Source organism: Papio anubis, chromosome 20 (assembly GCF_008728515.1).
Source record: "Papio anubis isolate 15944 chromosome 20, Panubis1.0, whole genome shotgun sequence".
NCBI classification, from domain to species: domain Eukaryota; kingdom Metazoa; phylum Chordata; class Mammalia; order Primates; family Cercopithecidae; genus Papio; species Papio anubis.
Window position 1 is genome coordinate 49,140,125 of NC_044995.1, and position 27,930 is coordinate 49,168,054.

A 27,930-nucleotide genomic window follows, 5' to 3' on the forward strand; every position below is an offset into this window, starting at 1 on the left:
CTGGGCGCCGTGGCTCACACCTGTCATCCCAGCACTGTGGGAGGCCGAGGCTGGCGGATCACCTGAGATCAGGAGTTTGAGACCAGCTTGGTCCAACACAGTGAAACCCCGTCTCTACTAAAAATACAAAAATTAGCTGGGCGTGGTGGCACACACCTGTAATTCCAGCTACTTGGGAGGCTGAGGCAGGAGAATCACTTGAACCCGGGAGGCGGAGGTTGCAGTGAGCTGAGATGGTGCCATTGCACTCCAGCCTGGGCCACAGAGCAAGACTCTTGTCTCCAAAAAAAAAAAAAAAAAAGTGACCCCATTTCCCACCCAAACCTCAAACCTCAGTCATCCTTCTCCCCTCTGGCCCTGCCTCCTGTAGTATTATTTATTTCCAATTGTGTTTTACCATCTATATTTTATATTCCTCCTTTTATGAGGAACGAAAACAGTATCAGGTCTCTAAATACACAGTCACAGCCTAGTCCCCTCTTGCCTGGCTGGTTTATTTGTTGTTTGTTTTGAGGGTCTTGCAGCTGGGCATGGTAGCTCACACCTGTAATCCCAGCATTGTGCGGGGCCGAGGCAGGCAGATAATTTGAGGTCAGGAGTTCGAGACCAGCCTGGCCAACATGGTGAAACCCCATCTCTAGCAAAAATTAGCTGGGCAGTAGTGGCACATGCCTGTAATCCCAGCTACTCGGGAGGCTGAGGCAGGAGAATCACTTGATCCTGGGAGGCAGAGGTTGCAGTAAGCCAAGATCACGCCACTGCACTCCAGTTTGCGTGACAGAGTGAGACCCTGTCTCCCCTGCCAAAAAAAAAAAAAGAGAGAGAGAGAGTCTTGCACTGTCATCCAGGCTGGAGTGAAATGGTGCGATCATAGCTCACTGCAGCCTCTACCTCCTGGGCTCAAGCGATCTTGTCTCGGCCTCCCAAGTAGCTGGGAATACAGATGCACATCACTACGATCAACTAATTAAAAAAATTATTTTGTAGGGGCCGGGTGCAGTGGCTCACACCTGTAATCCCAGCACTCTGCGAAACTGAGGTGAGCAGATCACTTGAGGTCCAGAGTTCAAGACCAGCCTGGCCAACATGATGAAATTCTACAAAAATAAAAAAATTAGCCAGACGTGGTGGTGCATGCCTGTCATCCCAGCTACTCAGAAGGCTGAGGCAGGAGAATCTCTTGAACCCAGGAGGCGGAGGTTGCAGTGAGCCAAGATTGGGCCACTGCACTCCAGCCTGGGAGACAGAGAGACTGTCTCAAAAACAAAAACAAAAAAATGTTGTAGAGATGGGTCTTGCTATGTTGCCGAGGCTGGTCTTGAACTCCTGGGCTCAAGCCATTTTCCTGTCTCAGCCTCTCAAAGTGCTGGGATTGCAGGTGTGAGCCACCATGCCAGGCTTCCTGCCTGGGTTCTAAGGCTAGGGGTCTAACTGGTAAGAGGGGACTATTAGCAAGTGAATGTTGGCTGTTGGAGGCAGGTGGGCATTTTCCCCCAGTGTCCTCAGTAGGCTGGAAAGGGCATTAGATTCTCAGTGTGTGATTTATTGGAGTCTCTGGCAGAGGCTGAGCCAAACCCCCAAGGTGAGATGTGTGAGAAGGAGTTCCCCAGGCAGAAGTACGACCGGGCCAGTTCTAGGGCAAGAGGAAGTTATTCTCCAGTTGGGGCAATTTTGCCCCTCCGGTGACATGTGGCAATGTCTGGAGACATATTTAGTTGTCATAACTAGGGGTCTGAGGCCGGACACGGTGGCTCACGCCTGTAATCCCAGCAATTTGGGAGGCCAAAGCGGGCAGATCACTTGAGGTCAGGAGTTCAAGACCAGTCTGGCCAAGATGGCAAAACCGTCTCTACTAAAAACACAAAAACTCAGCCGGGCATGGTGTCGCGTGCCTGTAATCCCAGCTCTCGGGAGGCTGAGGCAGGAGAATCGCTGGAACCCAGGAGGCGGAGATTGCAGTGAGCTGAGATCGCGCCACTGCACTCCAGCCTGGGCCACAAAGCGAGACGCTGCCTCAAATAAAAATAAAATAAAAAATAAGTAGGAGACTGGGATGCTCATGGCATGGAATGGGTGCTGCTCGACACCCTGTAATGGACAGCACCCCCTGTCTCCAACCCCCTGCAACAGAGAGTGATCTGGCCCCAGATATCTAGTGCAGAGTTGGAGAAACACTGCTGTACAGATTGTCTTGTTAAGTTACATTTTTGGGGTTTTTTTTTGAGACAGAGTCTCGCTCTGTCACCCAAGCTGGAGTGCAGTGGCGTGATCTCAGCTCACAGCAACCTCTGCCTCCTGGGTTCAAGCAATTCTTGTGCCTCAGCCTCGCAAGTAGCTGGGACTACAGGCGCCCACCACCATGCCTGGCTAATTTTTGTATTTTTTGGAAAGACAGGTTTTTGCCATGTTGGCCAAGCTGGTTTCGAACTCCTGGCCTCAGGTGGTCTGTCCGCCTCGGCCTCCCAAAGTGCTGAGATTACAGGTGTGAGCCACTGTCCCTGGCCTTGTTAAATAAAATGTATGGCAGGCCATTGTTTTAGACTGGGGTCTCTAGTCCCCAGCAGACCAGATAAAATTGGAATGGAGTCTCTAGTGCTAGGTACCACGTAGTCAAACTGAACTTTTATTTTTTTATTTTTTGAAACAGAGTCTCGTTCTATTGCCCAGACTGGAGTGCAGTGGCACAATTATGGCTGACTGTGGATTTGAACTCGTGGATGCAAGCCATCCTCCTGCCTCAGCCTCCCGAGGAGCTGGGATTACAGGTGTGTGCCAGCACACATGGCTAATGATTAAAAATTTTTTTGGCTGGGTGCGGTGGCTCATGCCTGTAATCCCAGCACTTTGGGAGGCCGAGGTGGGTGGATCACAAGGTCAGGAGTTCAGGACCAGCCTGGCCAAGATGATGAAACCCAGTCTCTACTAAAAATACAAAAATTAGCTGGGCATGGTGGCAGGCGCCTGTAATTCCAGCTACTCAGGAGGCAGAGGCAGAGAATTGCTCGAACCCAGGAGGTGGAGGTTGCAGTGAGCTGAGATCACACCATTGCACTCCAGCCTGGGTGACAAGAGTGAGACTCTGTCTCTACAAAAAAAAAAAAAAAAAACATTTTTTTTTGTCTGAGACAGAGTCTCACTATGTTGCCCAGGATGTTCTCAAACTCCTAGGCTTAAGCGATACCCCCATCTCAGCCTCCCAAAGTGCTGAGATTGTGAGCTGCCCGCACCTGGCCTCAAACTGAACTTTAAAGGGTGCAGGTTTTCAAAAAAAAAAAACAAAACCATTCACAGCCACCAAGCCAGCAAGGCTCAGTTAACCCTTGATAGGAGTCCCCCAAAACAAGGCCAAAACAGACCCTATGAAAAAAGTAACTTTGAATCAACCCATTGGTTTTTATTTCATATTTTTATTTTTACTTTTTTTGAGACAAAGTCTCGCTCTGTCACCCAGGCTGGAATGCAGTGATGTGATCATGGCTCACTGCAACCTTTGACTCTCTTGTGCTCAGCTAACCTACACCTTTAGCCTCCCAAATACCTAGACCAGCTCAGCTAATTTTTTTTTTTTTTTTTTTTTTTAAGATGGAGTCTCACACCTCTGTTGCTAGGCTGGAGTGAGGGAAAATCCCGCCCCCAACCTCCTCGGGCCCCAGGTTCAAGCATTCTCCTGCCTCAGCTTCCCCGAGTAGCTGAGACTACAGGCATGTGCCACCATGCCTGGCTAATTTTTGTATTTTTAGTAAAGACAGGGTTTCACCATATTGGTCAGGCTGGTCTCAAACTCCTGACCTCGTGATCTGCCCGGCTTGGCCTCCTAAAGTGCTGGGAATACAGGTGTGAGCCACTGCACCTGGCTATTTTTTTTTATTTTTATTTTTAGAAATGGGGTCTTGCTATGTTGCCCAGGCTAGTCTCAAACTCCTGGGCTCAAACGATCCTCCCACCTTGGCCTCCCAAAGTGCTGGCATTACAGGCGTGAGCAAACCACTATACCTGGCCTGGCTTTTATTTTATTTATTATTTCTCCTTTCTTCAGCCTTTTCTGCTTATAATGCAGAGTGCCCATTCTCTCTGCTCAGCTCGTTTGAGTGCCTATTTCATAGATTGAATGCTGTCCCATTCATGAATTGCTAATAAGAGCCAATGAGATCATTAAACTCAATTTGTTGAAATTCATGCTCCTTGATAGCCTTCTGGACATTTTATATCAGTAGCATTGTACACTATGTGGCTTTTTTTTTTTTTTTGCTTTTTTTTTTTTTTTTTTTTTTTGAGACAGTTTCCCATTGTTGCCCAGGCTGGAGTGCCACGATCTTGGCTCACTGCAACCTCCACCTCCCAAGTTCAAGCGATTCTCCTGCCTCAGCCTCCCCAGTAGCTAGGATTACAGGCGTGCGCCTCCATAGTAGAGATGGTGGGGGTCTCCCTATGTGGCCCAGGCTGTTCTCGAACTCCTGACCTCAAGTGATCCACCGGCCTTGGCCTCCCAAAGTGCTGGGATTACAGGCGTGAGCCACCACGCCCGGCCCTAGAGGGCCTTTTGTGTCTGGTTCTTTGAGTACGTTTTGAGGTTCTCTAAGTGTGGAAACAGGCACTAAAAAGGAACTCAATGCTGTTTCCTCGTGGCGGAGCTGGGAGTTTGCAGCCAGGCGGTCTGTCTCTGGAGTCAGCGTCTCTGCGAAGCGGGAGCTGGGCAGAGACTTCAACTTCCGGCGTGCCCCGCGCGCGCCCGGTGGCCGGACTACCAGTCCCAGGCTGCCCCGCGGCGGCGGGCGGCGGGCGCGGCGCGGCGCGGCGCCATCTTGCAGCCGGCGGCGCGGATTGAATGAGCCCGCCGAGCCCGGGCCGCCGTCGGGAGCAGCGCAGGCCGCGAGCCGCCGCCACCATGGCCACGCCGCTGCCCGGCCGCGCGGGCGGACCAGCCACGCCGCTGTCGCCCACGCGCCTGTCGCGGCTGCAGGAGAAGGAGGAGCTGCGTGAGCTCAACGACCGCCTGGCTCACTACATCGACCGCGTCCGCGCGCTGGAGCTGGAGAACGACCGGCTCCTGCTCAAGATCTCAGAGAAGGAGGAGGTGACCACTCGCGAGGTGGGCGCCGGGGCTTAGGGGTCGGGCGGGGGTGCAGCCGGCAGGCCCCGCCCACCGCGGGGCGCGCGATCTCGGGGACCCTGGGCGGGGGTGCAGACGGGAACGGGCCCCGGCTTCGGAGGTTTCCGCGGGGTTTCGGGGGGCCCCTGAGTGAGGGGTGCAGCTCGGCCAGGTCCCTCCCACCTCGGGGTGCGCGATCGCTGGGACCCTGGGTGCAGACAGGAACGGGCCCGGCTCTCGAGGGTGTCCGGGGGGTTTCGAGGGGCCCCAGAGTGAGCGGTCCAGTTCGTCCAGGCCCCGCCCACCGCGGGGTGCGTGATCGCGGGGACCCTGGGCGGGGGTGCAGACGGGGACAGGCTCCGGCTCAGGGGTCTCCAGGAGGTTTGGGGGCTCCTGAGTGAGGGGTGCTGCTCGGCTAGGCCCAGCCCACCGCGGGGCTCCCAGTCGCGGGGAACCCTGAGCTGGGATGCGGACGGGGACAGTCCGGCCTCGGGGATCTCCGCTGCGTTTCGGAGAGTGCCTCCTGAGCGAAGGGTGCTACTCGGCCAGGCCCCGCCCACCGCGGGGCGCGCGATCGCGGGGACTCTGAACGACTCCCGGCTCGGGGTCTCCAGGGGGTTTGGGGGGCTCCTGAATGAAGGGTGCAGGCCCTGCCCACCGCGGGGTGCGCCATCGCGGGGACCCTGGGGAGGGGTGCAGACCGGGACAGGTCCCTGCTTGGGGGTCTCCAGGGGGTTTCGAGGGGTCCTTAAGTGAGGGGTGCAGCTCGGCCAGGCCCAGCCCACCGCGGGGTACACGATCACGGAGGACCCTGAGCAGAAGTGGGGACGACCCGGCCTCGGGGATCTCCAGGAGGAGACCCTGAGTGAGGGGTGCCGCCTGGGCAGAGCCTGCTCACCGCAGTTTCCTAGATCTTGGGGGACCCCATGGGAGGGGTGCAGATGGGAATGGCCCATTCTCTCAGGGGCCCCCAGGAGTTTCCAGGGCATTGAGGGAGAAGTGCAGACCAGGAATGCCCCACCTATGGAGGGGGTCCCAGGAGATCTTCCGTGTCCTGAGTGAAGGCTGCAGAGGCGCCTCCAGCTAGCTCTGGGGACCCTTCTGTGAGAGGTGTGTTCTGGGGCCATGAGGGTTGCAGACTAGGGCTCCCCACCAAAGAGAGGTCCTGGGGATCTGGGGGCTCCCTGAGTATTGGGCTGCAGCCCACCATGTGCCTCATCCCTCAGAGGATTCCAAGGAGACTTGGTGGACCCCCGCCAACTGAGGGGGTGTGAGTGGGAGTCTCTGGGGATGAAGCTGGGTGTTGGGGCATCTGGGGGGGAATGGGGGTGGTCTCTGGGCTCCGAGGAGACTGCAGGGCCCAGGCCCTCTGAGGAGGCCCATGATGGGGTGTGGGGGGGTCTTCCTGGAGTCTCTGGGGTGAGTCACGTGGTCTCAGTTCTCCCTGGAGCTTTAGTGAGTTCCCTGATGAATCCAGGAGAGATTGGTGACTGGGGTGGGAATTAGGCCCCTCATCTCTCACCCGGGCGGGGGGTGAGGGGTAGGGGGCCAAGGGAGAGGTTCTGATACCTTGGAGTCCCATGGGAAATTTCGCAGGCCCTTATCTGTGCCCTGGGGTCACTGGTGGCCTGGCAGGTTCTGCCCCCAAGGGAATATGAAGGAAGCGGGAGAGCTGGGGTCTTGGGTCCAGAGGAAAGTGTTGAGGTTCTGAATGGACCCCGAGGCTTCAGTGCGGACTGAAGGAGAAAGGGCTGGAAAGTCTGCCCATCAAGGGGGCGTGAGGTCAGGGTGTCTTGGGGTCTGGGTGCCATCTGTCCTGCTCCCCAACCTAACCCTGGGGAGGCTGTTTGTCCCTCCCGCTGGCCATGCCCAATTCAAGGACAGGACTCCAGAACGGATGGCAGGCAGGAGCACCCACTTGATTCCTGCCATGGGTTGGGGTCCTGGGGTCCCCAGGTCCCAGCGTCCTGTTGGGAGAGCCAGGTGCTGAAGTCGGGATTTGCAGCTCCCAGCCCCCACTCGCCCATCTGGAGATCAGAGGACCTGGTGGGCTTCTGGGAGAAGAGCTGCTTGTTGAGGGGGTCAGGTCGTTTCTGGGAGCCACTTACCCTCTGTGTGACCTTGGGCTAGTCACTTACCCTCTCTGAGTCTCAGTGCCCTCGCCTTTGGAATGGGCATAGTTATAATACTCAGCTCTTGTGTGTGGGGCCACAGCAGGTTAGCTTTTGTTTAGTGGCTCCCTGTGGGTTCTGCTGTCACAGTGCCCTGGGGACAGGGAACCTGAAAGAATGTAGCTGGTGCCTTCAGGGAGGTAGAAGGAAGATCAGTGCTTGGTGGGGTCCCCTGCTGTTTTTTTTTTTCCTTTTTTTTTTTTTTGAGTTAGAGTCTCGCTCTGTCGTCCAGGCTGGATTGCAGTGGTGTGATCTTAGCTCCCTGCACCCTCTGCCTCCCGGGTTCAAGCAATTCTCCTGTCCCCACCTCCTGAGTAGCTGGGATTACAGGTGTGCGCCACCACGCCTGGCTCATTTTTGTACTTTTAGTAGAGACAGGGTTTGGCCATGTTGGCTAGGCTGATCTCAAACTCCTGGCCTCAGGTGGTCCACCTGCCTCCACCTCCCAAAGTACTGGGATTACAGGTGTGAGCCGCTGTGCCTGGCCAGTCCCCTGCTTTTCAATTAGTGTGGCTTTGGGCAGGCCCCGGTGTCTCTTGGAGCCTCCATCTTGCCATCTGTCCAGTGGGGACAGAATTGTCCCAACATCGAGGCCGCCTGCTGGACCCGTGGCGTGCGGGGTTAGAGCTGGCTTCTTGTCTTCGGGCCTCTGTTGTCCCACCTGCCAATGGGATGAACAGCTGCAGGGAGCTTTGAGGGTGCAGGGCCTCATGAGTGCTGGGGAGGTACCAGCCCCAGCCCCACTGGATGCCCTGTTGGACCGCCCCGTGCTCTAGAGGGAGCCTGGCCCCGCCACCTCTCGGGGCCCCAGCAGCGTCCTTTACAACTCAGTTCACTCAGGCAGGGTGAAATGCAGGTCTGACTCGGGTGAAGGCAGCCATTCAGCAGATGACACACTGGCCCCCCTGTGAGCCCTGTCACCCAGCCGTGTCTGCAGGGCATGTGGCAGGGGACAGCTGGGAGTTCCGCCTGGGACTGGTGGGCCAGGAACCCGGCTAGTGGGGAGCAGAGCTGGAAACCTGCTGGGGTAGGGGCCGCTAGTAGGGAGGCGTCACATGGAGGGAGTGACCCGGAATAGCTGGGGTCTTTCTAGACACAGGTGGGCCAGGTGGGGTTCAGAAAGCAGCCTCTGGCTCAGGCTGGCAGGATGGGGGGCAGGGGAGGGAGCTCCGGCAAGGAGGGACTTGGGGTGTCGGGCCTCAGAGCATGCAGGTCACCTGGACAGCAGGGCCTCTCTCACCTGGCCAGGTTCTGCCCCCAGGGGACTCTTGGCCAAGGCTGGGCCTGCCTTTGGTTGTCACATTGGGAGAGAGACATCATTGGCATAGAGTGGGTGGAGGCTGGGGTGCTCCTCAGCCCCCTGAAAAGCGAATTACCTAACCCTAACCCTAACCCTAACCCCAACCCTAACCCCATGAGGATGACCCAGCCTCCATGAGGATAACGCAACCCCCACGAGAATGGCCAGGCCGAGGAGCCATGCCCAGGCATGAGGGACTCAGTTCAGATTTTTTCAGGCTCATAACACGACTCACAGCATCCTGGTGCGTGGCGTCCCCCAAGGTCCTCACACACACGTTTCTCACTTTTCTGAGACGGAATCTCACTCTGTCGCCCAGGCTGGAGTGCAGCAGCGTGATCTCAGCTCACTGCAACCTCCGCCTCCTGGGTTCAAGCAGTTCTCCTGCCTCAGCCTCCTGAGTAGCTGGGATTACAGGCGTGCGCCACCACACCTAGCTAAGTTTTATATTTTCAGTAGAGACGAGGTTTCACCGTGTTGGCCAGGATGGTCTGTATCTCTTGACCTTGTGATCTGCCCACCTCAGCCTTCCAAAGTGCTGGGATTACAGGCATGAGCCACTGTACCTGGCCGTTGTTTGTTTTTTTTTTTTCTAGACGGAGTCTTTCTCTGTAACCCAGGCTGGAGTGCAGTGGTGTGATCTTGGCTCACTGGAACCTCTACCTTCTGGGTTCAAGCACTTCTCTTGCCTCAGCCTCCCGAGTAGCTGGGATTACAGGCCTGCACCACCACGCCCGGCTAACTTGCTCACTTCTTTCCTGCCCGCACGAGCTCACCATTGCACACTCGTACAAAACCAGGCCAAGCATGGGTTCCACATTCCCGTGTGATGCTGGGGGGTGTCTTTTGGCGGTGTGGATGAATCACCATATACAAGCGTTGTTGGGGGGCGTGGGGAAGAGTGGGGTGGGTGCTGGCCAGATGGGTATTTGTTGAATATTTGTTGAAGGAGGATCAGTGGGTGTTGGGGGTGGGGACGGGTGCAGGGAGGCAGCGCCGTGGCCTGGGTCCAGGTGCAGGAGAGGCAGGTACTCCAGGTACTTCCCTGCCAGGCCTTAACGTTCCCGAGGGAGGAGACCTGGCTTCGGTGTCTTCTGCCGTTCCCTGCCCCTGGTGTCCCCTGGCTGCTTAGGGCTGCCAGAGGGGGTCTCGGAGGTGAGCGTGGAGGGTGGAGTCCGCTTTGGAAGAGACCCCAAGCTGGTGTTTGCATTTTCTGCACAGAGCTGTAGCCGGGCCATTTTGTCCCACCGTGGACTCCTCCAGCTGAGTTGTGCCGCTCTGTGTCCGACGGGTCCAGGCAAAGGCCATCTCAGGCTGTCTGAGCCCTGCCAGGCCCACGTGTGTGGACACACTTGGTGGCATCCCTCAAGCCCAGCACTTGCTAGATGCCGTGACACATGGAACAAAAGGCCCAGCCTGTCCCCAGCCCTTTGCAGCGCCTCACAAGCACAGGCAGGCTGGCCTGCCCCGGCACACCTGTTCCACAGGCTCAGAGGTTCTTTGTGAGGTGCCCCGGCCTCTAGACGAGAACTTTCCTCATCATCACAGCATGGCGCCCAGGCATGGTCGGCAGACTTTTTCTAAAAAAGGCCAGACACTCTCCATCTAAACCGCTCAGCTCTGCCATAGGGTGAAAGCTGCCTTAGACCATAGGTGAATAAGTGGGTGCAGCTGTGTGTCAATAAAACTTTATTTATACGCATGGAACTGTGAAGTGCATAGAATCGGCCTGTGTCACAAAGTATCTTCATCTTTTTCCCCTTTATTGTTTTTGTTTTTGAGACAGAGTCTTGCTCTGTTGTCCAGGCTGGAGTTCAGTGGCACAATCTTGGCTTACTGCAACCTCCGCCTCCCGGATTAAAGCGATTCTCGTGCCTCAGCCTCCCCAGTAGCTGGGATCACAGGTTTGCACTGCTACGTCTGGCTAATTTTTGTATTTTTAGCAGAGATGCGGTTTCACCATGCTGGTCAGGCTGGTCTCGAACTCCTGACCTCAGGTGATCTGAGCCACCTCTCCTGGCCACCCCTAGCCATTTAAAAATGTGGAAACCGTCTGGGCGTGGTGGCTCACGCCTGTAATCCCAGCACTTTGGGAGGCTGAGGCAGGCGGATCATGAGGTCGGGAGATTGAAACCATCCTGGCCAGCATGGTGAAACCCCATCTCTACTAAAAATACAAAAATTAGCCGGGCATGGTGGTGGGCACCTGTAGTCCCAGCTACTCGGGTGACAGGAGAATCGCTTGAACCCAGGAGGCGGAGGTTGCAGTGAGCTGAGATCACCCCACTGCACTCCAGCCTGGGAGACAGAGCAAGACTCTGTCTTAAAGACAAAAAAAAAAAGTTACTTTTTTTGAGACAGAGTCTTGCTCTGTGCTCGCCCAGGCTGGAATGCAATGGTGCAATTTTTGTATTTTTAGTAGAGATGGGGTTTCACCATGTTGACCAGACTGGTCTCAAATTCCTGACCTCAGGTGATCTGCTGGCCTCAGCCTCCCATCATCGTATGCCAGGTGCGGTGGCTAACTCCTGTAATCCCAGCACTTTGGGAAGCTAAGGCGGGCAGATCCATCATGTATTCCTACTTCCTCAGTTTCCCCTGCTATCCTTTCCTGCCCCAAGACCCCATCCACTATCTCACGTGACATTTAGTGACCATGTCCCTTTCTCCCAGGTTCCTCCAGGCTGCTAGTTTCCTCCACATTCCTGGTTAGAGATTCTGGTTGGTCCTGAGGGGGCTGGGCAGGTGTGCAGTAGGATGTTCCTCAATGGGGGTTTGTGTGTTGTTTTTCTCATGGTCACGCTGGGGTGATGGGATGAGTAATGTTTTAATGGAATATATATATACACACATATATATATATTTTTTGAGATGGAGTTTCACTGTGTTGCCCAGGCTGGCGTGCACTGGCGCGATCCTGGCTCACTGCAACCTCCGCCTCCCAGGTTCAAACTATTCCCCTGCCTCAGCCTCCGGAGTAGCTGGGATGACAGGCACCCGCCACCACACCCGGCTAATTTTGTATTTTTAGTAGAGACGGGGTTTCTCCATGTTGATCAGGCCGGTCTCGAACTCCTGACCTCAGGTGATCTGCCTGCCTCGGCCTCCTGAAGTGCTGGGATGACAGGCCTCTGGGCCACGGCGCCCGGCCATATGTATATGTTTTTTTGAGACAGAGTCTCTGTGTCGCCCAGGCTGCAGCGTAGTGGCGTGATCTCGGCTCACTGCAACGTCCGTCTCCCGGGTTCATGCCATTCTCCTGCCTCAGCCTCCTGAGTACCTGGGACTACAGGCGCCTGCCACCACACCTGGCTAATTTTTTTGTGTGTTTTTGGTAGACACGGGGTTTCACCGTGTTAGCCAGGATGGTCTCGATCTCCTGACCTCGTGATCTGCCCGCCTCGGCCTCCCAAAGTGCTGGAATTACAGGCGTGAGTCACCGCGCCCAGCACCGTGTGTAGTTTTCAAACATGCATGGAAGTGAATTTCATTTCTTCTGGGTCCACACCCAGGAGTGGAGTTACCGGGTCACGGGGTGGCTCTGTGACTCTTGGGGGAGCCCCTGGGCTGTTTTCTGTAGGGCTGCCTCAGCTCAGGTTCCTGCTGCTGTCTGTGAGGTTCCGATTTCTCTGTGTACTGCCCGCACCTGCGACCGTCTGTCTTCTTGACGGACGCCCTGGCAGGTGTGAAGTGGCATCTCACTGCGGTTTGCTTCCACATATGTTTAAACTCATTGAGTGCATGGGCCTGTGGGAGGAGGGGAGGCAGGAAGGCCACGAGAAGCCTGAGCCGTGCCCCCAGCTGGCGCGTGCAGAGGCCAGGCAGGTGGCGGCTGTGGTTGCAGCAGGATTAGTAGCAAGTGAAGAGGTCGCCTTCCCGGGCACCGCGTGTGCCTCAAGTTCGCCCGGCGGCCCTCGGGAGGGGCGGGTTTGGGGGCTTTCTTTAGCCGGGAGGCCCAGAGGGTGTTCAAGTCACTTCTGCCCACCCTGGTGACCCCCGGCTCTCCAGCCCCTCGCCGCATCCTTGCTGGCTGGGCCAGGTCTCCGTGGGGAAATGTGGGGGTGGCTGGTGGGGTGGGGAGCTGGTGTGGGGGGAGCTGGGGACTGCAGATCCCTGTGATTGAGGGGTGGAAGGTGGGGGCCGCTGGTGGGAGCGAACCCTCTGGATTGAGGCTGAGTAGAGAGAGGAGCTAAGTGGAGAGCAGTGCAGAGGGAGCTGAGTGAGGGGAACTGGTGTGGGGGAGCTGGGGACACAGATCCTGTGATTGAGGTGGAGGTGGGGAGCCACTGAGGGCCGCTGGTTGAGGCTGGTGAGGGCTGAGTGCAGGGGAGCTGGTGGTGAGGAGCGTGGAGGGCTGGTGGGGAGTACAGGGGCTCGGGCTGCAGATCCCGGTGCGGTGGGCAGAGCGGTGGCAGCCGAGAACACAACAGGGGCAGATCAAGGAGCAGCCTGAGCCCGCAGGCCATGTGCCTGTGTGCAAGGTGGGGGCATAGAGGTGCACGGGCTGGCCCCCAGTTGGCAGAAGTGGGGGATCTTGGGCCCAGCGGGGTCTGAGAGGGGGTCTCCAGGTTGCAGAGACTGGTTGGGGGGCGGGTCTTGGGCCCAGCAGAGACCAGGAGGAAACCCGGGTTGCAGAGGCCTGGGGGGAGTCTCAGGGGCCCAGAGGGGTCTGGAAGGGGACCCCAGGTTGCAGAGGCTAGTGGGGGCAGGGGGCTCTCGGGCCTAGCAGGCCTGGGAGAGACACAGCTTTGCAGAAAAAGTGGAGGGTCTCAGGGGCCCAGCGGGGTCTGGGAGGGCCCCGGGTTGCTGTCATCACCAGTTGTCCGAGAGTGATCAGCTCAGTGTCCACGTGCCCAGAGGGAGAGATCCTTGATTAAATGTCCCAACAATTTTCTGGTTCTGAAACCAAGAGTGTGAAAAATGCACCTAATGGCCAGGCATCATGTCGCTATGAGAGCAGCCAAAGGGCTGCGTGTCTGGGTATGGCCAGTCCTCCGGGGAAGGGGACAGGCTCCATCCAGCTGCTGTGCTGGTCCAGGCTGTCCCCAGGCTGCCATCCTCTCGCTCTGCGTGCCAGTCCCCGGGAATCTGAGCGGGGCCAGTGACCGGGCCCCCAGGCTGCTGCAGTCCAAAGGGAAGGGTACCTCCTCACTTCACCCTGTCCTGGGTCTCCCCAGGTGAGTGGCATCAAGGCGCTGTACGAGTCAGAGCTGGCCGACGCCCGGAGAGTCCTGGATGAGACAGCTCGAGAGCGCGCCCGGCTGCAGATAGAGATTGGGAAGCTGAGGGCAGAGTTGGACGAGGTCAACAAGAGGTGAGTGGTCATGGCTGGGCACGACGTCACCCTGATCCCGGCACCACGGGATCAGGGGGGCGGGTGGGCAGGGGACTTCTCCATCCGATGCCCTCCCTCCGCCTGGGCTGGTGCTGCTCCCATGGAGAGCTGGCTTCCCTTCGCCAACAGGAGACCCTCCAGGTTGGCCCAGGGACCACTGCCCGCCTGCCCGGGGCCTGGGGCTCCAGAAGGGACCATTTGCGCCTGATGGGGACCAGGAGCTGGGGACCCTGGGGCCAGGCACGAATGAGGACAGGCTGCCCACTCTCAGCACATCCCACACAGCACAGGTGCACCCCGGGACCTGCTCGGGCAGCGGCTCTGAGCTGTCTGCCTTCAGCACCCACCGTGCTGGTTCATTAGTGGGGCCATGCAGGCTCTGGCATGATTAGAGCTTGGACAGGGGTGCACGGAGCTCTGAAATGTCAGAACTGCACCGTGCAGGCGGGACAGAGCTGCTGCTGGCCCTGTACCAGGCACCTCTCAACTGTTCACTTTAAGAAGTTGAAATTTACAGGATGTGAATTTCACCTCAAATTAAAACATTAAAAAAAGAAAATGCTACACAGTGCCCGCCCTAGGTGTTGAGGAATTCCCAGTTCACAATCTCCGGAGCAGTGCGTGGCGTCCGCAGTGAGGCCCATCTTTTCCTTTTCATTGAGACAGGGTCTCTGTTGCCTAGGCTGGAGTTCAGTGGCACAATCACAGCTCACTGCAGCCTCGAACCCCCAGGCTCAGGTGATCCTTCTGCCTCAGCCCCGCCCCGGGTACCTGGGACCACAGGAAGGCACCACTGCACCCAGCTAATTTTTTTATTTTTTATTATTTATTTATTTTTGAGACATAGGCTTGTTCTGTCACCCAGGCTGGAGTGCAGTGGTGCGATCTCAGCTCAGTGCAACCTCCAGCTCCCAAATTCAAATGATTCTCCTGCCTCAGCCTCCTGAGTAGCTGGAGGCTAACAGCACCATGCCCGGCTACTTTTTTTTACCATGTTGGCCAGGCTGGTCTCAAATTCCTGGACTTAAGTGATACACCCGCCTCAGCCTTCTAAAGTGCTGGGATTACAGGTGTGAACCACTGTACCTGGCCTAATTTTTTAATTATTTGTAGAGATGAGGTCTCGCTATGTTGCTCAAGCTGGTCTTGAACTCACGGGCTAGATCCTCCCACCTCGGCCTCCCAAAGCGCTTGCTATAGGTATGAGCCACTGGGCCAAGCCTAGTGTTTTTCTTATCCTAACAAATTTATCTCCAAAACCCCACAATGAGAGAAACACAAGGAGCAGCGTGCAGGACCTGACAAGCCAGAGCCTGCCACGAAACCCCGGGTACACAGCTGAAGATTCTAACTCAGCGCCTGGTGCTCTTAGGAACCGGGTCTGAGCCCTGGTAGCCAGCACCCTGCCTCCTGGGCATGCCCTGCAGTCCTGCAGAACCCTGTGGTTTAGACCGAGTTACTGAGGAGATTCCCAGATACCCTGATCTCTGCTCCAGTCCTCTGAGCTGGTCTGCAGCCTGCCTCTTCCACCTCACCCCTGGGCCTTTGTGCTGCTGTTCGCCTGCCTGGAAGGCTGTTTCAGCAGCGGTGGCCCTGGCTCCTCCAGCGCTGCTTCTTCAGGTCTCTGCCCCCAGGGTTGTCTCCCAGCCCCGCTCCAGCCCTGCCCGCAGGCAGCCTCCCATCTGGTGGGCAGCCTGTGTCGCTGGTGCCTCCCCCTGCAAGGACATCCCGCAGTGTAAGGCAAGGGTTCTAGACGCACCTCTGGTGTGAGAGCGGTGCCTTCCACACAGCGGGCACTCGGTCAGGATTTGCCCAACAGACTCCAGCTCCCCCCAGACCCCTGCAAAAATCCCCTGCAGGGCCGCGGGGCTCGCTGCCCGCTGAGCAGAAGGGCCTGGCCTGGGTGGCATGTGCTTAGAGATACGGGATCTGCATCCCAGGCCCTGCTGGAGATCTGCTCCATGCGGGGAAGTAGAGCTGAGTGTCCCTGAGGGCTGCCGATGGGGGCGCGTCAGCTTTGTGGCCGAAGTCTCTGGCCTTCATACCTCTCAAACGCAAGCAGATGCCACATTTCCAGTGTGGAGAGCCCTGGCTTCACCAGGTCCAGCGCCAGAGCGGCTGGCAGCCCTGCCCCTGGCGGGACACAACAGGAGCCAGACCTGGGGTTCAGTGCACCTGGCACGGATGCTTTTACCTGGCAGGTGGCCTTAGACCTGGTTGTCTGACCCCCAACCAGGGACCCCTCACAGGAGAGGCTGTTTACACACGGGCTGCCCTGTAGCTCGCGTCTGACCCATGTTCGGCGTTTGCCTGCCTGACCATTGCTCTGGCACTGGGATCCCAGCCTAGGGCAGCTCCTGGTTCTTCTGACAGAAGGTGCAAATTCAGCACAGCGATAGGAAACAAGTTTGAGGATTTATTACAGATCCTGGGCAGGGAGGGCACTGTGAGCTGGGAGGGCAGCCCTCCCTTCCTGGGTCACACAAGGAAGGAAGGAAGAGTCCCACAGAGAGTGAGAGCTTGGCAGCTAGTGGGAGAGAGAGAGATGGGTGGATGATGGATGGATGGAAGGATGGATGATGGGTAGATGGATAGATGGATAGACAGTGATAGATACAGCAATAGATAGATATAGCTATTTGTAAGGCTGGGCGTGGTGGCTCACGCCTGTCATCCCAGCACTTTGGGAGGCCAAGGCAGGTGGATCACCTGAGGTCGGGAGTTCAAGACCAACCTGACCAACATGGAGAAACCCCGTCTCTACTAAAAATACAAAATTAGCTGGGCGTGCTGGCACATGCCTGTAATCTCAGCTACTTGGGAGGCTGAGGCAGGAGAATTGCTTGAACCCAGGAGGCAGAGGTTGGGGTGTGCCAAGATTGTGCCATTGCACTCCAGCCTGGGCAACAAGAGTGAAACTCCGTCTCAAAAAAATAAAAAAGAAAGAAAGAGAGAAAGATAAAGCTATCTGTAGATTGATATATATGCACATAGATAATATAGATAAATACAGTTGTTGATGGAGATACAGTTAGACAGGTGGTCACTTTCAGTTCTTGGGCAAATACCTAGGTGGTCTTTTGAAGGGCACGGGGGGGCCGAGCACGGTGGCTCACGCCTGTAATCCCAGCACTTTGGGAGGCCGAGGCGGGTAGATCACCTGAGGTCAGGAGTTCGAGACCAGCCTGGGCAACATGGAGAAACCCCATCTCTACTAAAAATATAAAATTAACCGAGCCTGGTGGCTCATGCCTGTAATCCCAGCTACTTGGGAGACTGAGGCAGGATAATCGTTTGAACCTGGGGGGCAGAGGTTGCAGTGAGCTGAGATCACACCAGGCTCCAGCCTGGGCAACAAGAGCGAAACTCCAACTCAAGAAAAAAGAAAGAAAGGCTCTAGGGAGAGTCGGGAACACAGCATTCTGCTGGGTGGGAGAGGTCCCTGTCGCTTCTGACCTCTGGCCACGGGCTCCAGCCGCCGGGATGTGGATGTTCTTTTCATGTCCAGCCAGCAGCCTTTGCTGTGGTATTCCAGATACACCCAGTTGTCCCCATCCTGGGGTGATTCTGTCCCCAGGGGACACTGGGTGATTCCTGGGGACATTTGTGGTTGTCAAAACTGGGCAGCGAGAGGCTTCTGGTCTGAAGTGGGTGGAGGCCAGGGACAGGGCTCAGCACCCTGCAGTGCCCAGGACCGCCCCAAATGTCAGCAGTTCTGACGCTGAGAAACCGTGGGTGTCCTCACTGTTGCTTGGGAGATATAGTTAGTTCCCTGCGGGGAGGGGTGGCTCACACCTGTAATCCCAGCACTTTGGGAGGCTGAGACAGGAGGATTCCTTGAGGCCAGGAGTTCGAGACCAGCCTGTGCAAACAAGTGAACCCCTGTCTCTTTTAAAAAAAAAAAAAAAAAGCCTAAAATCCACACTGGTAGTATTTGTGTGTTTAAAAAGCCTGAGTATTTGCTATCTTAAATATCTAATGCTGGAGCTAATTTGGTTTAGTGGAAGACCAGGTAAGCCTGCTTCAGACAGCTCAAGTTTACAAACAAGGCCGACTCTTCAAAGGCCAGGGTCTTCCTTTGTAACATTAATAGAGGATGCATTAATTTCTTCCCAAGTGGTCCTCCTGGGTCCAGAATGGGCAGGAGAGGCTGGAAAAGCCCACACCTCCAGGGTGGTTCCAAGCACTGGTGGCTGTCACTTGCTGGACTCCTGACAGTGCAGGGCAGACGATGAGGGCACGTGTGCCTTTGCCTGGGTGCGTGGGGCTGCGTCGTCTGTGGGACGGGAAGGTCTGGGGCTCGGAAGCTCCGGTGACCTTGTCCTTGGGCTTGCCTGACGCCCCCTGAGGTGCTCCCTGCGGCCCCATGGACCTTGCCCCTCCCCGCTCACTTGCCCTCTTGACTTTCAGCGCCAAGAAGAGGGAGGGAGAGCTCACGGTGGCCCAGGGCCGTGTGAAGGACCTGGAGTCCCTGTTCCACCGGAGCGAGGTGGAGCTGGCAGCTGCCCTCAGCGACAAGCGCGGCCTGGAGAGTGACGTGGCCGAGCTGCGGGCCCAGCTGGCCAAGGTAGGTGCCAGGGGCCACGGGACGCCCCAGCAGGGCGTTTGCAGCAGACACGTTGTCACACCGGCTCGCTGTCCTGTGTCTCCCAGGCCGAGGACGGTCATGCAGTGGCCAAAAAGCAGCTGGAGAAAGAGACACTGATGCGTGTGGACCTGGAGAACCGCTGCCAGAGCCTGCAGGAGGAGCTGGACTTCCGGAAGAGTGTGTTCGAGGAGGTGAGTGAGCGGCCTGGCCTCCAGCCTGGCACAGCAGAAGCGCAAAGTCCACCCTCACGGCTCCAGGGAGGCTCCTTCCTGCCTCTCAGGGCGCCCTTGGCTTCGACTGCATCTCCCCAGTGCCTGCCTCTGTCTTCCCACGCTGCCTCCCCTCTGTGTCCATACTCTGTATCCTGCAAGGACACTTGTCATTGGACTTGGGCCTGCCTGGATCATCCATAGTGACCTAATGGCATCTGCAAAGACCCCATTTCCGAATAAGGTCCATTCACAGCTGCTGGGGATGGGGACGTGGGCACATCTTTTTTTTTTTTTGAGACGGAGTTTTGCTCTGTCACCCATGCTGGAATGTGGTGGCACGATCTTGGCTCACTGCAACCTCCACCTCCCAGGTTCAAGCAATTCTCCTGCCTCAGCCTCCCAAGTAGCTGGATTACAGGCGTGCACCACCATGCCCAGGTAATTTTTGTATTTTTAGTAGAGACAGGGTTTCACCAGGTTGGCCAGGCTGGTCTCGAACTCCTGGCCTCAGGTGATTCATCCGCCTCGGCCTCCCAAAGTGCTGGGATTCCCGGCGTGAGTCACCGTGCCCAGCCAGAACTCTTCAGTGTCAAGGAAGGTCTCCTTTGATTTCTTGCCTTTCTAAAAGCTTGGCGTTCCCACCCTGAGAGCAGAACCCCAGCTGCCTGGGATCCTAACCGCTAGACCATGAGGCAGGCGTCAGGTGCATCTTCTGGGGGCCACTGTCCAGCCTCCCACAGGGCCTCCTTGTCCAAAGTGAGGGTGGGGCCTGCGCTCCCCACCCAGCCTCCTTCCTGGGGCCTCTGCCTCCAGGGGCTCGGAGAGGGGAGTGGGGAGAGAAGGCGTCGTCGGCCTGTGTCCCTCACAACCAATTGTGATGTCACAGTGCAGGGTGGAATGCCGGGGCTGGCCGGGCCCACACTCACTGCCCAGGGAGAGCTGCTGACTGCTGGTGGAGGGATGTTCAGGCTGCTCAGGAGCCGTGCCCCACTCCGGCCAGGCCCAGAGCGTGCGAGGGCCCCCACAGGAGCCAGAGGGGAGGCCGCCAGGGCAGTTGTGAGGGGGTCTATGGAGGAACCTGTGAGAGAGCCCGTGAAGAGACTCATGAGGGCTTCTGTGCGGGGGCGCAGGAACATGCCCCAGGTAGAGCCCACAGGGCACCTGGGAAGAGACCCACGAAGGCTGTGCAGGGGCTGGGAAGAGACCCCCGCGGAGCCCTCACAGGGAGCTGCGGTAGGGAGCCTGACGCAGGCCTGTGCAGCCCACAGGGTGCGGAGTCCTGGAGAGGGCAGCCGTGGAGGTGGGTGGGTGGCTGTGGGGGTGGGTGCGCAGCTCGCAGAGCTCTGCTTGGCTGGGCCACCCATCTCGCTGACTGCAAAGGTAGCCAACTTCCTTCAGAAGCGTTTCTGCTATTTTTTTGTTTGTTTTGAGATGGAGTCTTGCTTTTGCCCACGCTGGGCTTAGCCTCCCGAGTAGCTGGAATTATAGAGTAGCTGGGATTGTAGGTGAGCGCCACCACACCCAGCTAATTTTTTTTCTTTTTTTGTTTTGAGTCTTGCTCTGTCACCCAGGCTGGAGTACGGTGGCACCAACTCAGCTCACTGCAACCTCTGCCTCCCGGGTTCAAGCGATTCTCCTGCCTCAGCCTCCTGAGTAGCTGGGATTATAGGTGCGCATCACCACACCCAGCTAATTTTTGTATTTTTAGTAGAGACAGGGTTTCACCATGTTTGTCAGCTGGTCTTGAACTCCTGACCTTGTGATCCGCCTGCGTCGGCCTCCCAAAGTGCTGGGATTACAGGCATGAGCCACTGAGCCTGGTGTATTTTTTGTATTTTTAATAGAGATGGGGTTTCACCATGTTGGCCAGGCTGGTCTTGAACTCCTGACCTCGTGATCTGCCCACCTCAGCCTCCCAGAGTGCTGGGATTACAGGCGTGAGCCACCGCGCCCAGCCTCTGCTGTTTTTATAAACCAGTCCCGTGGTGATAAGTGACATGGTTTCTGTCGCGGAGTAGGGGGAGCTGGGAAGAGGAGGAAGGGGCCGTTTCCTTCCTGAGAGCCATATGAGCTCCAGTTAGTGCCTCTGCCCTGGTGTGACCCCGCCCTGTGTCGAGACAGCTGCCTTGTGGCTCCCCTGCCTTGTGGCCCGGGCATCCCATCACTGTCAGGGCCGGGTCTGCTGCCCCCCTGTAATTTGGGCCCTGAGGTGCGAACATCAGTAATTCACTTTCTTTGTTTTGATTTTTGTTTGTTTTGAGATGGAGTCTTGCTTTGTCGCCCAGGCTGAAGTGCAGTGGCGTGATCTCAGCTCACTGCAACCTCCACCTCCAGGGTTCAAGTAATTCTCTTCCCTCAGCCTCTAGAGTAGCTGGGATTACAGGCGCCCGCTACCACCACACCTGGCTGTTTTGTATTTTTAGTAGAGATGGGGTTTCTCCGTGTTGGCCAGGTTGGTCTGAAACTCCTGACCTCAGGTGATCCGCCTACCTCGAACTCCCAAAAGTGCTGGGATTACAGGTGTGAGCCACCACGCCTGGCCCGCTTTCTTCAATAATGGCTTTTATGAGAGATTAATTTTTTTTTTGAGAGACATGGTCTCCCTGTGTTGCCCAGGTTGGAGTGCAGTGATGCGATCTTGGCTCACTGCAACCTCCCAAGTTCAAACGATTCTCTTGTCTCAGCCTCCCGAGTAGCTGGGACTACAGGCGCCCGCCACAACACCCGGCTATTTTAAGTCCACCTTTTTAAAGTGTACAGTTCAGCATTGGCAGGATCTCCACAGGGTTTTGTAACCATCACCTCTAATTCTAGAACATTCCATCACCCAAAAAGAACCCCCCCCAGCCATCAGCAGTCACTCCCAGCCCCGGTACCCACCCATCCCCTCCCTGTCTCCGTGGATGGGCCTGTCCTGGACATTTCATGGAAATGGGATCACACACGGTGGCGTTTTCTGTCTGGCTTCTCTCGCTGAGTGTGACGTCCTCAAGGTGCATTCATGCCTGGCGGTGTCAGAGCCTCACTCCTTATCGTGGCCGAGTCCGTTCTAGCGCGTGGATGGCCCCTGGGCCGCCTCTCACCTGCACGTGTATCGGTTTGTAACTTGTGCACAAGGAACCAGGAACTGCCTGGAGGTTCCTCTTGGCACATTTTGGAGCCCTCCCTTAGGCCTGGTGCTTGGGGCCCAGGCGGGACCGGAGGGTCATGAGGCCTCGGTCCGCAGGAGGTGCGGGAGACGCGGCGGCGGCACGAGCGGCGCCTGGTGGAGGTGGACAGCAGCCGGCAGCAGGAGTATGACTTCAAGATGGCACAGGCGCTGGAGGAGCTGCGGAGCCAGCACGACGAACAAGTGCGGCTCTACAAGCTGGAGCTGGAGCAGACCTACCAGGCCAAGGTGTGGCCAGCGGGCGGGTGGGCAGGGGTGGCCGGTGGGACCCCCACCCCGCGCCCGCGCTCACCTGCCCATCTCCCCACAGCTGGACAGCGCCAAGCTGAGCTCTGACCAGAACGACAAGGCGGCCAGTGCGGCTCGCGAGGAGCTGAAGGAGGCCCGCATGCGCCTGGAGTCCCTCAGCTACCAGCTCTCCGGCCTCCAGAAGCAGGTGACGCGCACAGCGCCACCGCCCGCCGGCCCCCTGGCCCGACCTCTGGGCCCTGTCCCGGATGTGCGGGGCGCGGGGCTCTGGCCTCTTGGCAGTGGATGGAGCCCTCGGGGCGCCCAGAGATGCCCCTTCCCTCCCGTCCCGTGCGCCCCATGCCCAGCCCTGGTCTCTGCCCCAGTCTGCGGTGAGGGCCCCTCTCCCGCAGTCCCAGGATCACCCGGGCCTTGTGACTCAGGGGCTGCCCTGACCTTCGCCGCCTGCCCCCTCCGCAGGCCAGCGCCGCTGAAGATCGCATCCGGGAGCTGGAGGAGGCCATGGCCGGGGAGCGGGACAAGTTCCGGAAGATGCTGGACGCCAAGGAGCAAGAGATGACGGAGATGCGGGACGTGATGCAGCAGCAGCTGGCCGAATACCAGGAGCTGCTGGACGTGAAGCTGGCCCTGGACATGGAGATCAACGCCTACCGGAAGCTCCTGGAGGGCGAGGAGGAGAGGTGCGGCAGGCCTGGGGGCTTGGGGGCGCGGAGCGAGGAGGAGGGGCGGGGTAGGAGGAGAGGCGAGACGGGGCTGCTGGGAGTGCTGGGCAGGGGTGGAGGTGGGGCTGGGCCGCGGCCGCCACTCTGCGTGCCCTGGGCTGTCTGGGGCTGCCACCACCAGTCCGGCCCTCCTTTCCTTCCCCACAGGCTGAAGCTGTCCCCCAGCCCATCCTCGCGCGTCACCGTCTCACGAGCCACCTCGAGCAGCAGCGGCAGCAGCACGTCGGCCACCGGGCGCCTGGGCCGCAGTAAGCGGAAGAGGCTGGAGGTGGAGGAGCCCTTGGGCAGCGGCCCCAGCGTCCTGGGCACGGGCACGGGTGGTGGTGGTGGCTTCCACCTGGCCCAGCAGGCCTCGGCCTCGGGCAGTGTCAGCATCGAGGAGATCGACCTGGAGGGCAAGTTCGTGCAGCTCAAGAACAACTCGGACAAGGTGACCGCAATGACCGGGACGGGGTAACGGGTGACCCAGCTGGTGGGGGTGACCAGGGTCAGGGTGACGGGGCCACCGGCCAATGCGAGGCAGGGGACAAGGTGACCGGAATGACTGGGACGGGGTAACGGGTGACCTTAGCTGGGATGGGGGTGACCAGGGTCAGGGTGACAGGGGCCACCGGGCCAATGCAGGGCAGGGGACAAGGTGATCGGAATGACTGGGACGGGTAACGGGTGACCTGAAGGGTGGGGTGGACCAGGGGTCAGGGTGGAAGGAATAATGGAATGGGACAGGACTGGAATGGAATGGAATGGACGAAGTGGGGTGGAATGGAAGCACGAAGAAGGACAAGGAAGGAATGGACTGCCCTGGGGGAGAATTAAGGGTAGATCTTGGGAGGGGGGGGTGGAGACGCCAAACATGGACAATGGCCAGATGGTCACGGAGGGGCGCAGGGTGCTACAGATGGGATGTGAGGTGGGGCCAGGGGGCTGGTGGAGCAGACTCTGATAGGGTGGATGGTGGTGGCACCCAGGCACTGCTCCAAGAGCAGCTGTCGTGAGCCATAGAACTTCCTGCGGTGCCGGGTAAGTCACTCCCTTTACCTCCTCGGGCCTCCCTGGAGTCTGAGCTATGTGCCCTGGGTCTGAGTCCAGGCCGTTGGGGCTGGCAGGCGTCCCCGTGAAGTGTAACAGTCAAGGGCATGGGCCGTGGAGCCTGGTGGGCGTCAGATCCCAGCTCAGCCCTGCTTGCCAAGAGAAGCCTGGTCTCTTCTGTATCCTGGGGGCCATCACCCTGGATAAGCCTGCGTCAGGCTGGAAGGACTGAATGCCCAGGGCATTGAGGGGCATTGAAGGGGGCTGTGCGGTAGGAGCCAGTGGCTGACCCACATCCCTGGAACCAGAGGGGACCCTGACGGGGCCATTGTTCCTGGGTCCCCAGGTGTGGGCCGCTGGTGCTGGAGTGGCCCACAGTCCCCCCTCGACGCTGGTGTGGAAGGGCCAGAGCAGCTGGGGCACGGGCGAGAGCTTCCGCACCGTCCTGGTTAACGCGGATGGCGAGGTAGGTGCCCAGCTTGGGGGGTGCTCGGCTAGAGTCCTGAGCGGGGCCTGGGGACTCTTGGGGCGGCCACGGCAGCTCTGGGCCTGATCCCTGGATGCGCTGCCGTGTCCTGTCCCACACAGGAAGTGGCCATGAGGACTGTGAAGCAGTCCTCAGTGGTGCGAGAGAATGAGAATGGGGAGGAAGAGGAGGAGGAAGCCGAGTTCGGCGAGGAGGATCTTTTCCACCAACAGGTAGGACGCCGGTGCCCACTTGCGGCTGGGGCGCAGCCTCTGGGCAGAGTGAGCTCCTGCACACACACACACGTGCTTGCCGCATCCCCGGCGGGAGCTCCATCTGGCTGCCGTGGTTCAGGGTGAAGCCAGCCTTGGCTGTTACGGGCACGGCAGAGACCTGTTCTTGCCTCCTGGGTCGCGCCCGTCATGTGGATTTGCGACATCACAGACCTCAGGGTAGCTGGCCAGGGGGTCCCCTGAGAGGTGGGTGTTGAACGGCTCCCAGATGCTCTCTGGTCAACCAGGCTTCCTCAGTCGAAGACACAGGTCCCTTCAATATTGGCTTTTGGGGAGAAGATGAGTGCCGAAGCCACACTGCGGTAAATGCACGTATCGCAAGATTCGTGTGATTTGTTTTGGAACCCAAAACAGAACGTGTCGCTCACAGGCGGGCTCATGGGGAAGTGGAAGTGGAATGGAAGGCTCTAGAAGTAGACACTGCTGTTGCTCAGCCCCTCCCTGGTGGGGAGGTGGGGGCAGCCGTCTACCTGCCGGCTGCCTCCAGGCTGGCCCTGATCATGGCCGTCCTTCCTTCCTTCCTTCCTTCCTGCAGGGGGACCCGAGGACCACCTCGAGAGGCTGCTACGTGATGTGAACCCACACTCCTCATCCACACACCTTTCTTTACCCAGAGCCACTGAAAACTATTTTTATATCATTGGCTTTCTTTAGTTCTTGATACATTTCTAGAGAATTTCTAAGCAAACTGCCAGAACATGTGGGTGGGTCTCCCCCAGCCTTCCCTCCCTGCGGGTATCCTCCAGCCTCACTTCGCTGCCACTTCACCGCTGCCCCGGAGACTTTTCAGTCCCACCCCACTCCCCATCTCACCATTTGGTCAAATTGGAAGCCCAGGGCCAGGACCCCGAGGTTTAGAAGATGCTCGGGCTTGGAGGGAGGAGGGCTGGCGAGGCTAGAGCGGGGACAGGAGACGGCCCCGATGCGGACAGAGCGCGGAAACCGCGTAGGAATTCAGTGGTGGGTTTTTTGAAGGCTTTCTACAAAACCAAATTCAGAATCCAGGCGTCGACCTGGTGGGGCCAGGGGCCAAGCCTGCATTCTGGCTGCCCAGCTTCTGACAGCAGGAGCTCCTCAGGTAGCCACGCAGTGGGTGTGGAGCACCGTGGGGGTGGCGTGGCCCCCGGGGTGGGTTTTCGCTCCGCTGCCTGGGCTTCCAGATTCCCGTTCTGACAGCCCACCGGCCGGGTTTCTCAGACCGTTGACTTTATTTGGGGGAGTTTTCCCTCAGGTCAGTTCCTGACTCTGCAGGGCCAACAGGGCAGGGGAGGGGAAGACCCGGGGAAGGGAGAATGGGGACAGTCCCGTTGTAAGACCTGTCACATTAAGCAGGGAGGGGACACAGCTGGTTGCCTCGGAGGCAGAGGCTGTGAGTTTCAGAGCAGCTGTCTGCAGGGAACGCCACCATGTGGACTCCCTGGAGGAGAGCGCTGTGGAGCCCCTCCCGGGTTCCGGCTCCGTCTGCCCTGCGCCTAGATACACACACGCATCTATCCATACTGTAGCTTTCATCTGTGATTCTCTCGCTGAAGCCATGTTTCTCAGATAGGCCAAGGCCTCCTGACTCCTATCACGACGCCCCCAATCCCCTTAGTCCAGCTTCCCAACGCCTGGCACCCCCTTTGGCAATAGCTCACCGTTTACACCCTCCCTCATAGATACACAGAAGTTATTTTTTTAATGGATATTTATTTTTTTACATTGGTCAGTACGCAGGTCAGGAGCTCACGCCAGGGCCTTGAGGACAGGCTGACTCTCCTCCCCGGGGTGGTGTGGGACTGGGGGTCACTCCGACAGCAAAGCCTCCTTCAGAAAGTGCAGCTCGAGTCTTAAAGCCACCAAAACTGAGCCGTTGGCACGCGCCGTCTCCAGGCCTTGGCAGGGTGGGGGCGGCACTGCTCCCCTGTCACTGTGCATCCCGCCTCCCTGGAGACTTGCCAGTGGGAGGAAGGAATGGGGGGCCCCAGCCCCAGGCCGGGAAGTAGCCAGCGGCCGACAAAGCAGAAACACCCGCTGCTCCATGTAGCCCCCGCTCGCTGTCCTTGCTCTCAGAAGTCCCTGTCCCATGTGGATCAAGGGGGGCGTGTCTTACCAAAGCATTTCCTCCTGGAGGGGCCCAACAGGCTACCACGCTGTGCTCCCAGTCAGGCGGCTGGTAGGGAGCTTTACCCGCCCCAGGGATACCCTCTGCCAGCTGCTGGAAGTGGGAGTGCTGGCGACAGACTCCTCTTCCCCACCTTCATGGCAGGAATCACCTGGACTCCAGTGGCCAGGCTTCGTGCCAGCGCGTGTTCCGGGGGTGGGTCTTGGTGGTCTTGTCCTGTGCAGAGTATGCAGTGGTCTCAGCCACATCCTATGTATTTGGGGCCTGGGGGAGCAAAGCTGTATCCTGGAGTTGGTCTGTAATTTGCTGACAGCTTCACAGGCTGGGCTCAGGGACAAATTTCCCCCCCAAAACCGGCAGGCCCTGGTGTCCAGACGCTGCCCAGCCCTGTCCTGAACACAGCACGCCCCAGGTCCACAGAACCCCCCACCCTACATTTGCCTTGGGTGGAGCTGGGGGTGGTCCTAGGACTGCAGGTGCCCTTAGCTGAAGGGAGTGGGGAGAGGTGTGGACTGTGCAGCCTGTGGGTGATTGGAGGTTCATTAAGAATTGAGTCTTTGGAAACACTAAGAAAATCAAAGTTTTAAAAGTTATTTATGGCCTGGGAAACAATTTGCATTTGTCCCCAAATACGCTTAGCTGTGTGCCGCTTAGAACGATGCGAAACCATCCCTCTGTGTAAGCCCATGCTGTGACTCAAAGCCTAGCGCCCTCCCTGCGAAGCATCAGACGCCGCCCAGCCCTGGGGGGAGGCCCACGGCTGCTGGACCAACGCGGGTTCTGGGGTGCACAGCCCAAGGTTAACGCGGAAGCCTGCCCCGCTGAGCCCAGGAGCCAGGAGGCCTGCGGGCTGACCCAGAATCCAATCATGCACCTGTCCTCATGCCAGCGGCTTTGGCTGGGGTTGGTCTGAGGCCTGCACGCGGCAGTTCCTTGTTAAAGATCCAAGGGACTCAGTCCTGGGGCGTCGCCGCCTGCAGCGTCTTCCAAGCCCTGCGTCCAGCGAGCGTCACAGCACAACCTGCAAACGGAGCTGGGCTGTAGCCTTGGGGTTGGCATGGACTTTCATTTCCGAGATTCGGTTTTTAAGAAGATGCATGCCAAATGTGGTGTTTTTTTTTTTTTTCCAATGATTTGTAATATACATTTTATGACTGGAAACTTTTGTACAACACTCCAATAAACATTTTGATTTTAGGTTCT

The 27,930-nt window shown here is 57.9% G+C and overlaps 2 protein-coding genes across 2 annotated transcripts; both read left to right on the top strand.

Annotated features, from left to right (window-relative positions):
* Positions 1 to 4,761: 4,761 nt before the first annotated feature.
* On the top strand, positions 4,762 to 23,402 carry LOC116271713 (lamin-B2). The gene is made up of 8 exons (XM_031660145.1): positions 4,762 to 5,089; positions 13,738 to 13,874; positions 18,306 to 18,462; positions 18,549 to 18,674; positions 21,922 to 22,092; positions 22,175 to 22,300; positions 22,573 to 22,793; positions 22,983 to 23,402. The coding sequence occupies exons 1-8, from the start codon at positions 4,826 to 4,828 to the stop codon at positions 23,290 to 23,292; spliced, it is 1,512 nt and encodes a 503-aa protein (XP_031516005.1). The 5' UTR covers positions 4,762 to 4,825; the 3' UTR covers positions 23,293 to 23,402.
* A 79-nt stretch (positions 23,403 to 23,481) lies between these two features.
* On the top strand, positions 23,482 to 27,924 carry LOC116271614 (lamin-B2-like). The gene is made up of 4 exons (XM_031659079.1): positions 23,482 to 23,494; positions 24,173 to 24,330; positions 24,453 to 24,563; positions 25,159 to 27,924. The coding sequence occupies exons 1-4, from the start codon at positions 23,482 to 23,484 to the stop codon at positions 25,198 to 25,200; spliced, it is 324 nt and encodes a 107-aa protein (XP_031514939.1). The 3' UTR covers positions 25,201 to 27,924.
* The last annotated feature ends 6 nt before the right edge of the window (positions 27,925 to 27,930 follow it).

Excerpts from the sequence above, each read along its gene's own strand:
- LOC116271713 (XM_031660145.1), top strand. The coding sequence starts at position 4,826 with ATGAGCCCGCCGAGCCCGGGCCGCCGTCGGGAGCAGCGCAGGCCGCGA. Across the intron at positions 5,090-13,737 it reads AGGAGGTGACCACTCGCGAG|GTGAGTGGCATCAAGGCGCT; the intron begins GTGGGCGCCGGG and ends GGGTCTCCCCAG. Across the intron at positions 18,463-18,548 it reads TGCGGGCCCAGCTGGCCAAG|GCCGAGGACGGTCATGCAGT; the intron begins GTAGGTGCCAGG and ends TGTGTCTCCCAG.
- LOC116271614 (XM_031659079.1), top strand. Across the intron at positions 24,331-24,452 it reads TGGTTAACGCGGATGGCGAG|GAAGTGGCCATGAGGACTGT; the intron begins GTAGGTGCCCAG and ends TGTCCCACACAG. Across the intron at positions 24,564-25,158 it reads AGGATCTTTTCCACCAACAG|GGGGACCCGAGGACCACCTC; the intron begins GTAGGACGCCGG and ends TCCTTCCTGCAG.